At 38.2% G+C, this 12527-nt stretch overlaps 2 protein-coding genes across 7 annotated transcripts in view; one reads left to right on the top strand and one right to left on the bottom strand.

Moving 5' to 3' along the window:
• The window catches only part of BMP7 (bone morphogenetic protein 7), a 59738-nt gene extending 47858 nt beyond the window's left edge, over nucleotides 1–11880 (bottom strand). For all 3 annotated transcript variants that reach the window (XM_030533394.1, XM_030533395.1, XM_030533392.1), the window contains exon 1: nucleotides 11086–11880. In XM_030533394.1, coding sequence (XP_030389254.1) covers nucleotides 11086–11518 — 433 coding nt within the window. In that variant the 5' untranslated portion in view covers nucleotides 11519–11880. The remainder of the gene's footprint in view (nucleotides 1–11085) is intronic.
• A 107-nt stretch (nucleotides 11881–11987) lies between these two features.
• The window catches only part of SPO11 (SPO11 initiator of meiotic double stranded breaks), a 51241-nt gene continuing 50701 nt past the window's right edge, over nucleotides 11988–12527 (top strand). For 3 of the 4 annotated variants that reach the window (XM_030533400.1, XM_030533399.1, XM_030533396.1), the window contains exon 1: nucleotides 11990–12068. In XM_030533400.1, the coding sequence (XP_030389260.1) occupies nucleotides 11990–12068 (79 nt within the window). Of the gene's footprint in view, nucleotides 12069–12527 lie in introns of all 4 variants that reach the window. The other variant, XM_030533397.1, reaches the window with a different exon arrangement.

Below are 12527 nucleotides of genomic sequence, written 5' to 3'. Positions count from 1 at the left end.
GCATTATTTGAAACAGTGCACAAATGAGGCCATGGGCTTTATGCACAAGGGGAGTTAAGGGTCCCTCATAGGACCAGAACACAAAGGATTCTCCTCGAGTTTGATCTATTGCCAACATGTCACGTTCAAGTGCAGTACTACTTTGCCTTAGGACTTTAACTGCCAATTATAACTACAGAAAAGGGGAAAAAAAATCACAAAAACTTTGGACACGCTGACTTAAATAATGCAGTCATTTATACCACATCATTTATAGTGAAATGGATTTATCAGCAAAACAAAGGCTACTGATACCTAAAAGATATTTGGGCCTGCTGGAGTATTTTTGATTCTGGATCCTTCATTCCTTGGGTTGGCCTTAATGTGGCACAATCATTGACTGGTTTCTGTGGGTCATGTAGTCTAAAATTCCTGCAGTTTTTATTATAATGCATGCCAATGTGTTGAAAGAGTTATTGTAGTCAGTTACCAAAATCCCCTTCACTTAAATGGGAACAGAATCTGACAGTATGTGTGATTAGAATCCCTGTCTCAGTGCTGGGCAGACTGTTCACCATGTAGGATAAGATATTCCACTTGGGCCCAAATATGGAAAAATCTTGATCTTCTAGTGACCCTGGCCTAGAATTAAATGGCTGTTTAGTCAAAAGCTTCTCTTTCCACTGTCAAGGATGGTGAGATCAATAGTTATTATTTTCAGCTATTCCTTACTGAAGTTTAATACAAGTATATTTATGTCATTAGGGGGTCTAGTGGTAAAGCAGTTAAAATACAAGTGGGCACGTTTATTGTTTCCTCTCGAAGGAAACAACCAACCACCAGCAGCCCTGGATTTTCCCGGTTTCAAATAAACATTTATTGCTTCATGTAGCTAACAGATTGTGAGGCTAAAGTTACATTTTTTCTTAAAACAACAACAAAACCCCTCCCTTCTCTTAACAATTGCTGAATTTTTAAGTCTATGTTCAGAAAGGGGAACTTAAACCCAGCAGAATGTTTATAGCACCATACAAGGTTCAGGAAAAGTGATGGACAGTATTCTTTAATAATCTCTAGAGAGTCCCCATAGGGATATAATTATTGCATAGTAATAAATAAATAAACAAAAGTAGCAAGACTGAAATGTTCAGAGCCTTTTTAATGGTACCAGCAATTAGTTTTAAACTTCTTGAAAACCGTTTGTTTGTTCGTTTGTTAGCTTCCTGCATGCCAGCATAATGGGTACCGGTGATTAATTCTTGCTAGTTATGAATATTTGCCATTTGGGATTTTATAGATAATAGACATATGCTAAGGAAAAAATCACATATTAAAATAATCATTCAAATCTTAATAAGCTGTAAGAAACAGAATTCATTATTTATAACTTTTAGCTCTTGTATAGTGCTATTAAAATGATAGACCAGATCTTGCATCTCTACTTGGAAGCAAAGCTCCCATTGTCAACTAGAGTTTCAAGCATGAATTCTGCCCTAAGTAAAATAAATTTTCCTCTTAACTTTAAATTACTACTCACAAATATTGATGCTGTGTTATTTTACAACTATTTTTGGTACTTCTTCCAGGTCCTTTATTTATTTACTTCACTGCCATTGAGCTGTAGAGACCACAAATTGGTACAATGTTAGGATGTGCACAATCCCACTGACTCCAACAAGATGCAATAACTGGAGGCAGAATTTAGTCCAATAGCTGCTCTCATGGAGTTAAATCATACCCTCATTTACAACGCCATCAAACTTGATGAAGATGCTGTGCCAGATCCTCAGCTGTTGTCAATTGTTTTGACTCCATTGCCTTCAATGGAGCTGTTCTAGTTTAACTGAGGATCTTGGCCTGATGACATTGACAGGGTTGCATGGAGGTGTAATTCAGAGCAGAATCTGATTCACGGTTAAGACCAAGGCTAAAGAAAGGAAACTTTTTTCCTACTTGAAAGCAATCATGCATGGACAGACAACTTTTTTTTAAAAACAACTCCTGGAATGATAATTGGCTTGGTCTATGTGAAGTTGTTCCCTCATTAGGAACATAGTCAAATGAGGGTCATGCTAATTTTAAAAACAGAGGATGGCAGTGTATGGTTTTTAAGAGCTTCTCATGAAGATATAAGTAAAAGGCTTTTCTCTACTACAAAGCCTGCATAGTTTCCCAGGCCAGGTGGACCTGATACTGGCAGCATGCTGAAATATCTCATCCCCACCCTTCAGGCACTTTAACTGTAAGCCTTTCCAGACACACTGACTAAACACTTTCAAGATGAACCTAGAAGGGTGGCGGTGCTTGTTATTTTAGCCATAAGCTAAGTATGAGCTTGTTGATCTAATTGCAAAATGAGCTTTTACAAACTTTGAGGAATATTTGTATCATCTTTAAAAGGGCAGAATCAGCAAAACTCAAAATTTGAACATTGAAAATTCACAGCTCTTCTATTTTCAAAACAAGGCAGAATTTTTACTCAGCATAAAATTTAATTCAATGTGATAACAAAAGAATCTAACTTGGAAGCAGTTCCAAGAAGATAAAGATAGTAAAGAATAACATGTGACCTCAGAGATGCAAAAGAAACTTAATACTTTATGGATAGAATTTTTCAAACAGTTTGGAAATAGTTGAAGGTAATTTATGAGAAGACTTGAGTGACAAAGCACATTACTTGAAGTGCCTTTCCTTCACCAGGCACTTTCTAAATTCTTTCTCTTTCATTTCTTTATTCTCAGGAGACTTTTAAATCCACTGAACCAAAACAACACTTTGTTTGTTGGTATAGTGAAACACTGGCACAGATGGTAGAACACTGCACCTGTTCCAATAAAATGGGAAAATTGTGAGATACAAAATCATAGCACTCATTAACAGAAGTGTACTGAAACATGGACAGTTTGTACTTTTTGAATACCTTCCTGGAAAGAAAAAAAAAACATCTGTTTTTATCATGTTAAATTTAAAATAAAATAGATGCATTTAATCAAAATTTTAGCTCTTTTTTGTGTAAGAAACAACACGTTGTTAAAGTAAATATGAGTACCTCTGACTTAATTTATTTTTTAAAAATAAAGTAATTTGGTTTATGTACTGCTATATTTTAAACAAAAACCCTTTCTTATTATTTTTAATCAAAATGACAATATAAATATACAGCCAGATTCTGTCATCCTTATTCATGCTGAGCAGAACCTCACTGGCTAGTCTCAGAGAAATGAATGGGGCTACTCAAGGAGTAAGGTATTATTATTGCAAGTATAGGTGACAGAATCTGTATCATAATGATCAGATAACAAAAATGTCAGTTTTAAGCTACCAATAAATAAATAAAAGCATGCTGGGAATAATTGCATCCACAAAATCACTCTTGATAACTATCAGCGAAATTCACTATGTAAGGATTTTCTTTGGCGCACAAGTAATATGCTGTATAACATTTGACAGAAAGAAAAATTGGATCCTAAATGAGAAGGAACATTAACTGATAGCTAAACAAAATATAAATCACTTCAAACATTTCTCCAGATGATCAGTTGCTATTGTGCAACAACCCATACATCTCTCTCTCTCTCTCTCTCACACACACACACACATACACACACTACAAAATGTCATGAAAATTCCTAAGTATCATTTAATTTTGGCAGCTCTGCACTGTAAAGCCATTTATATAAAACTGTGGTTGGCAGCTCTCACTCTTCCATGGGAACAAATTAACATTGGCATTCCAAACACAGGAAAGTAAGGAAATTAGAAACACAGTTTATATTTGGCCAGCACTTTGAAATACTGTACCATGCTACTGATGTCAATTAATGAAAAGCAGAATTTTGCGGAGAGGGTCTGGTTTTGAGACATATTAACACACGTTAAATATGTTTGCACAGGAACTAGATTGTAAGCATCTTGGTTCCAAAACAATAAAGCAATTACACTAAAACTTGTAGTCTCAGAGTTGCCATTAATTCAATCCACTCAATCTGGATCTCTAACGGATTCTCACTGCACTCACCATGTAGCTGACACAAATGTTTAAAAGAATGAGAATGTTACTCGGGGGCCTAATTCTGTATTCTTCCTCACAGGCATTCTTGTAGAAGTTAACAGACCTGATTCCGATCTCAGTGCAAATCTGGAGGAACTCTACTTAAATTAATGGAATTTCACTGATTTTTACACCAATGTAAATCAGATCAGCATCACAACCTGAATACAGTCCTGAAGCTCTATTCAGGAAAGTATGGGCTTCAAAAATAAGCACTTGAATTTTCATAAATATGTCAAGATACATATTTTTTGTGAAAGATATTGACAAAATCATAAAGTCTCTTGTTTTTACATTTATACAAAAAAAAATCTAGGTGGCAGATAAAATGATGGCATAACTCTATTGACTTCAATGGAGTTATGCCAACAGAGAATTTGGCTCTACAATCTTTACACCCTATTGTTTATTTGTGCTGAGGTTCAGCTATTTTGATACCAGTAATCTTTCATTACTGAGAGTTCTCCATATGAAACATGTCTTGTATTAAAATATATCACATTTTTGTCAAACAAAATATTTGTTACATTCTGCTTGTTACAAAGACAGAAATTCAATGGCAGTTCAACAACCTGGATTCAAATAATCATGATAAGCAGTGACTAATAGGATCTGGTTCATGTTTTGATTATTTGCAGTAAGGGAACCCTTTTCTCTAAACAACTAATTTCTAAGATTAGGAAAGAAACCCCAAAATAAAATACTGCGTGCTGATTATTTCTCTATAGGAACACTTGACCAGATTCAGAATTCAGTTATCCTGGTGTAAATCTGGAGTGAGTTTAATGCAGTTACTTTAGATTTACATTGGTGTAAATGAGTGTAAGGGAGCAGATCCAATGGAGCTATGCCAAGTTACATGGCTGAAGATCTAGCCAAAAATCTGCTCCTAGGCCCCAATCATATAAACATTTATGCTTGTCCTTAACTTTATCCATCTGAGTTGTCCTATTGAGTAGTCCCACTGACTTCAGATGTTTACAAGATCAGAACCTTAGTTCTGAAACTAACTTTTAAACATACAGGCCACTAATTTATTTTAAAAGGTGATTTTTTTTACAATTAATAACTTAAATGTGTTTTTAGCTAACTGAATATTTTTACTCTGGCTTGGAAGAAGCTGACTGTATTTGGAAGGGAATTAAAAATACAATGTCTTCCTAGTGCTGTATATCATCAGATAACCTCTCTATCTGGCCACTATTAATATTTCCTTAACTTATTCAGTCGCTCAGATGACTTCATCCATCATCTCAGTGTTTCTCTGGTATTCATCGACTTAGAATAACTTAGATATGTAAAACTAAATGTGTTACATTTTAACCATATATTAGCAGTTTCTACATAAATATTAGCATTTCTTCACTTGGTCCAAGGGCAGAAACCATATTAGCACTACCAACATATTTGATTTAACTTAACTAAAAACAGAGGCTCTTACAATTTAATATATTGATTTTACCAGTGGGACTTAAATCTTTTATAATAAGTGTACACAGCTGCACCACTCACCCTCTGCCACTTTTAAACCTAATCCCCACATTCCTCCTGACAATAACGTGACAGGATCCACACATCCTTGTATTAGCCTTAACCCCAGTGACACTGCCAGAATGTATTAAACTAAAGCATAGCAATGTCCTATTTAAAAGAAGCCTGTCAACAGCCCTGACTAGGCTTTAATAGTTAATCTTTTTTTTTAATTAATATTTCCAACCCCTTGTGCAACCTTCCCCACCCACAAAAGTGTTCCAAACTGTACACAAGCTTATTTACAAAAGAAAACTTAAAGATTGATTTTCATGATGTATGCTAGCAGGCTATTAAACTTAGTCTGAAGAGAGCATGGTAGAGACAATTCTCACATAAGCAAAAGGGAAGGTGTTAAGAAAGGGGTAGCATATCCTAAAACAATGGTTAATAATACAGTATTTACCACTTCTATAAAGCAAGGCACTGTAGTCTTTACTTGACAGGGGGAAAAAAAAAACAAAAAAAACCCCCTCTCACTGTGGAATCGCAAGATCTGGTCCTAAGGGCTTGTTTTCTTCAAATTACCTTACCCTACACTGTGGCTGTTTTAAACTACAGGTTCTGTTAAGGGCTTCAGCTTCCAGAGATAATATGCATGGGAGCAATGAAGAGAGTATGCTGCTCTGGCCAAAGTTACATCCTTTGACAAGGAGCAGACAGAATGGACCAGCCCTCCAGTCCTATCCAGGCCTGCTTTCCAATGTAGCCATTGGAAGAGCAAGGATTGGGATTGTGACTGTGTCCTGCACAGAAGTACAAGGGAATGAGAAGCCTTCATGTTCCCTTTCCTACCCTGTTCACAGGGTCAGCTACAGTCTGTACCCTAAATAAGGAGTCAGTCTGCACAACTCCTGTGTGAGGCAGGTAACTAACTCCTAGTCTCATTTCCCATTTTACTGATAAGGAAGCTAGAATGAAATTCAGTGTTTTCCTGTAGGACTGGTCTGTACATTCCAAGAATACTGGATAGCTCCTTGCTACACAGACACAATATTTCATTATTTTTGTTGAGGTCATTGGCTACAAACTTTTCCCCATAAGGTAATTCCACACCATCTAAGCATTGGTGGATCCATACTATCTGAAACTATCACAGGGCATATCTGTTCAGGCTTGAGAACTGTAACAGGACTAGAGGGCAGCGGTGGAGGGGAGGGGGGAATCTGATGGTTTGGCCTAATATATGGACCAAATCATCTGATCATGAGCAGACATTCAGGACCAAGATTTAATCTGCTTTGTTTCAAGTGGGAGATACGTGAAGATCAAAAGTTCAAATCCAGGTCAAATATCCTTGAAAATCTTTGATTTATATAAGCAGGAAAATGAGGTTTAAAAGAAGTGATTATGAAAGGGTTACTAAAAACACAGCTGTACTTGTACTCTTATATCTAAGACTCTCTAAAGCAAAACCGTGTGACATCTATATTAACCTTTGGCTGTACACCAGTGAAGGCCTGTAGTGAGCTGGAATGCAAGGCAGCCCCTTCCAAATTTTAACACAAGCCAGGTTACAGCTGCAAATGCCTGCAGCCCGTGCTCACTTTATAAAGTATTCCCCAGATGAAATTTTTTAACTGTTATAGAATCTTTTTCTAATACCCTACAGTGTTAAAGCCTGTTATTAAAGGGCAAAGAGATGGTTCTCTGTGCCAAACACTTGTCAACAAAAAGGATAGCCAGATGGTATGAAATAAAATGAAACTTAGGGGCTCTTTAGCTTCTTGATTTACATTAACAAAAGCCACTTTCACACACTTCTTCCAAGAATGACTAATTTTCTGGTTTTTTTATCTCATTTTTTCAAGGATTAAACAATTTTGTCCATTTTATAATCAGCTGTGAGACAAATTAACTGATTGCACATCACTCATGCTGGGTCTTCAAAAAAAAAAATCAAGAACTATTTACCAAGTCAAGACTATTAACATAAAGAAAATCCAATTATTTTTTAGAAAAAAAGCTCTCTGCAGCCCAGGAGATGTTTTCTCATTAGTTGCTGTTTATGAATTTTAAAATTAAGGTTGTGCAAGAGAACACTTTTTCTTTGAAATGAAATTCAGAGGAATACAATTTATAGTAATACCCTTATAAGCCTGGTCATTATTTATTTGAATTAGGTATTCAGACCTATGTGGCCTAATTCTGCTTTTGTTTACATCCAAGCCTATTTCTGACACAGCCCCATTCCTCATCCATCTCAGTACTGGTGTAACTGAGAACAGAAACTGGCCCATGAGTTAACTGGATCTAGTGCTATATCTAGTTAATTAGCAAGCTATTACAATAATGCTACTTGTTCGATATAAACCTAGTTTGTTTCAAGCTACCCTTGAAATAAAGCACCTGTATTCTGATTCCTAACCACTAAGGTCAAATGTACACTCTTTGAGCAAATTCAGCCCTGATCTAACTCCACAGAAGTCAATTAATGTATCTCCTCTTTCATATCTTGTAATTTATTATCATATGTTAAGCCTTTTAAGCTGGATGGATGGAGAAACATGTTCAAAGAGAGAAAGTATGTTAGTAGACGAACCTTCGGAAGTCACACAGATCTACAATAACATAGCTTGTTTACTGACGCTTAGATTTAGTAATGACTTCTCTACTTACTCTCACTTCCCTCATTACTAAGATGCACATTTTATTATGCTATGACACTTCCTCATTGTGCTGGCTTTAAAATGTAATAAAAACCTACCTGTGAAATACAATGCCCACAGAGTATCTCTTACAAAACTAGGACACAGTTTAATACAGACTGCATTTAGCAATTCAGCTCTGATTTAAATGGAATCATTGTAGAAAGCTTTAAAAAAACAGTCTACAATAGATCTAATTTTCATGGTATGTCATAGAAAACTGTTCACACTAAAGCAGGTGTTGTGTTTGACTATAAATGTGAGTTAGGAGCTAATCTGATTCATTAAGAAGTCCATAAACAAGCCAGGCTTTGTCCGATACAGATGAAAGAACGATGACTATAATGGGATGAAAGGTGTGCACAGTGATGAAGAAAGCTACTGCAGATCTATGTCCTTTTTAAACTTGTCCTGGCATGCACTATTGACAGGGGAACAAAACAGTACAGATAAACTTCCCAAAAGTGCCTTGTTGGTAATAATTCCACCTATCTATATAAAACCATTGACTGTTACCTACCTTCTGACTAATGACTGGCCATCCTGACAGCAATTAAATAAAACTATAATGGATCATTTTGCTTGAAGAATATTTTTATGCTTTCTAAACTAACTACAAAAGCCACAAGTTGTGATAGAGTGCATAATAATCTTAATGTTACATTGTAACTTCTGTTTACATATATGCAATCGCTCTGTGTTCTGTGATACTCTTATAGAACAGGAGCTCTCCAAAAATTGTTCCATATTGTATATTATGTTGACTAATTTCACTATAATCACACTTTGGGCTAAAATGTTTGTGTGCAATATAATTTACTTTAGGGCCTGAACCTTAATGTTTTATACAAAACTGCCATGGACTTCAAAGATGACCTTTCCTTACATAATGAGTATGAGACTGGGTTCCTAGAGCTGTACTTATGAAAGCTACATTGGAACTAACTTTGCTTTTTATAATGGATATAATTATTCCCCTGGAGATAAATGTTTCTTTATCTGGAGTTGACTCATTATTTATTCCTTTCACAAAATCCTCTTACAATATAAAAAGAAAAGTGTGAATTTTAGCTTCATTATTTCAACATCTTTTGTTTTCGGTTAGAGCTTATTGAGTGTCCTTGCATTCTCAGCCTTAGGCTGTACTTTATACTTAAAACTAAGGTACCAGCAAGCACAGTGTTAACATGATCTCTTATCTTTAAAGTCTAATATTTGACCACCAACTATAATTTTGGATGTTCAAATATTTGATTTTAAAATGTATTATTGATGATTGATTTAAATATCTAAAAGAGATCAGACAAGCATTATAATTCTAAATGGAACCTATTATCACTTTCAGAAAAGTGTAGACTCTGGCCAAATGTAGCTCATAAAGCCCTCCTATGAGACTCATGGTGTTTAATATGAATGTGTGACTCACGGAAACTGGAAGTCCAGCATACAATACTCCATCTCCAGGTATCACCAAGATTGCAATGGAATGGTAACAGTATATAATCATAACTATTCAACTGTGTGGCATAGACCTTATACTGCTACTAGTAATTCTCTGTTAGGGCAAGTGCCAGAAGAAGGATTATGGTTCAATTTCTGTTGCCACCAGGAAGTTCTAGGTGGCCATGATGTGAAACATAGTGACAACTGTTAAGTCCTAGACAATGATTGATTTTTTAACAGTATTAAAGAAAGGGTGCTTGCAATCTGTGCCAGTTTATTATTTTTATGCATCAGGTATCCCTCTTGCATCTCATTAAGGCAAAGTTTGAGTTGATCCTGTTTGGAAACTACTGTTCAGATTTGGTCTTGAAATTGTAGGCACCCAATCTGTACATTCGGTGGTTTCAGAGCCACACGTGATGCGTGCTAAAATTGGACACAGCAAACTCCGACCTATAATTATATATTTAAAATAGAATGCTGGCCATGACAGTCTTTTACTCAAATCCAGACCAGTTAGTCCAAAAGGCCATGCAGTCTACAGCAGACAAACAGAACTCAGCTTGGACCATGGCATCCAATTAGAGGCCTAGTGAGCTGTATTCAAAGGTGACAACTTTCACGACATTTGCATAAACCCATCCACAGACATGGGCTTGTGAAAGAAGGCAAATTAGCTGCCTAAAACTGCAGTCAGTAGAAAGAGCTGCAGGAGTAAATAAGGATTTACCACCGAATCCCTCTCAGCCAATGAACAAAACAGACTCTGAGCAGCTTGGCCCTTTCCGGTTATTTAATGCTGTCTGCCCCGCTCCACCGGACTCCGTGCATTTACAGCCGCTCTAGTGCCATTGTGATCATTTACATGACTCCAAGCCTAGGGCTTTGAACTACGCGGCAGCTCATGGTCTTGTGCTGGTTTCACGTCTTCCCTGGAGGTTCAATCTGCAGGCCAGAGCCGCTCTGACTCTTGTAAAGACCCGCACCGGAGAACCCCACCTCGGGGACAGGGAAAATACCCAGTGGCAGGGGTAGGAGGAGGAAGAATTCGGCATGTGGGGTGAGAGCTGATTCATCACAATACATGAGCTTGTAAAAATCCTAATGATGTGAAATAGGGACTGAGCCCCGGCCAGCTGAATTTCAATATTACTGCTATTTACATAGCACATAAAAAAGTAGTTTTTCCTCGGGCTACTTATTTTCCCTGCTCTGCCATCGGAGCCACCTGCCACCAGGGCCACCTGTACCCACCATTAGAGACACTTGGCCCTATCAGAGACACTTGTGCCATCAGATTCTTGTCCTCCCTTTGCCCACAAGAGAGATCTGCCCCATCTCGCCCCCAGGCACTAATCCCAATCTCAGGCACTCCCTCCCCCGCAAAGAAAAAGTCTCATCCCAGAGGTCCCGGGACTGGGGTTAGAGACTCACCCAGATTCACGAAGCTCATAACCATGTCTGCCTCAGTGAGGAAGTTGCTGTCCTGTAGGCTGGCCAGGGGTGGCCCCTGGGTGCTGAAGATGGGTTTGTAAGGGTAGGAGAATCCCTCTCCCTCTTCCCCTGCTGCTCCTGCTGCCTCCTCCTCCACCGACATGGCATTGTAGAGATCCAGCATGAACATGGGGGCAGAGTTCTGCTTGCCGTGCAGATGGGGACGGGGCCGGTGGGGCAAACCCAGGATGGAGAGGATCTCCCGCTGAATCTCCCGGCGCTCCTGGCTCCGCAGCTTCCTGTGGATGAAACTGGAGTGCACCTCATTGTCCAAGGTGAAATCAGCCAGGATGCAGCGCAGCCACAAGAAGGGAGCAGCAGCCCACAGGACCAGCAGCCAGGAGGCAGGCTGCCTGAGCCACACCACATGCATCTCTCTCCTCTCCTCCTTCACGCAGCTCCCTGTGAAGGGGAGATAAAGAGATCCAGTGGGCTGGGGAGCAGGAATAAATACTTTACCATTAAAGACAGCTGGTGCCTGCCCCTCAAAGTTCTGATCACTTGGGTAGAGAGGGGAGATCCAGCTTCAGTGCACTCATGATAAAAGTCTGGCTCTGGGGGAGGTTGTGTAGTTTGTAAAATCCATATGATAGGAAAGAGATAAATGGAAAAGATAATCCTGACTGTTACTTTCCACCCTCTTCCTTTGGGGTTTGATCTCGTTCTCTCTTTCTCTTCACTTCTCACAAGCTAAGTCTAAGTACGTTTGAAATGCTTCTTTGCAGACAGCACTGGCAGCAGGAGGTTGTATCTTGTGGGAGGAGCAGGCAGCAAAACTCAACACACTCTCTCTCTCTTCCTCTCTCCCTCCCTCTCTCTCCAAACTGCTTAGAAAAGAAAATCCATGTTAGTGCCTCGAGCAGAAACATCTGATCAGGTTGCTTTTCAGGATGTTTATGGAAGCTGCTGGATTGGAAGAAAGGGTGAGCCATTTCTAAGTAGTTAAATTAATGTAAACTTGATTAAAGAGAAAGCACCCAAGGGGGAAGGGGTGGTTTATGTACAGGGAAGGGGGGGGCAATCCTTTGAGAGAATTTGTATATATATAACACTGGCCAGAAGGGGGAAAACAATAAATGCATATATTTAAAATGTAATGATATAAATATAATAGGCAGAGATACCAGGGTCACTTTTTCCACAGGCAGGTGGGGAGCAGGGGGAGTTACTAAGGAAATGTCAAAGAAGACTAGAGGACTATGGGATGATAGAGAAACTTTAAAATACTAACAATTAATAACATTTAAATGATTTTGAACCATCAGCCTCTGCACATTGCTAGTTTGTCACTATATTATCTTACTACTCTCCCATCACCTCTTCCCATTCTATTGTCTGTGACACTCACTTGTTGAATCTTGGCTTGAACTGGATTATCAAGT

The sequence above is a fragment of the Gopherus evgoodei genome, chromosome 14, assembly GCF_007399415.2.
Source record: "Gopherus evgoodei ecotype Sinaloan lineage chromosome 14, rGopEvg1_v1.p, whole genome shotgun sequence".
In the NCBI taxonomy this organism is placed as follows: Eukaryota; Metazoa; Chordata; order Testudines; family Testudinidae; genus Gopherus; species Gopherus evgoodei.
Note: the sequence above shows the minus strand (reverse complement) of the source record. Positions and strands in the feature narration are given on the sequence as shown.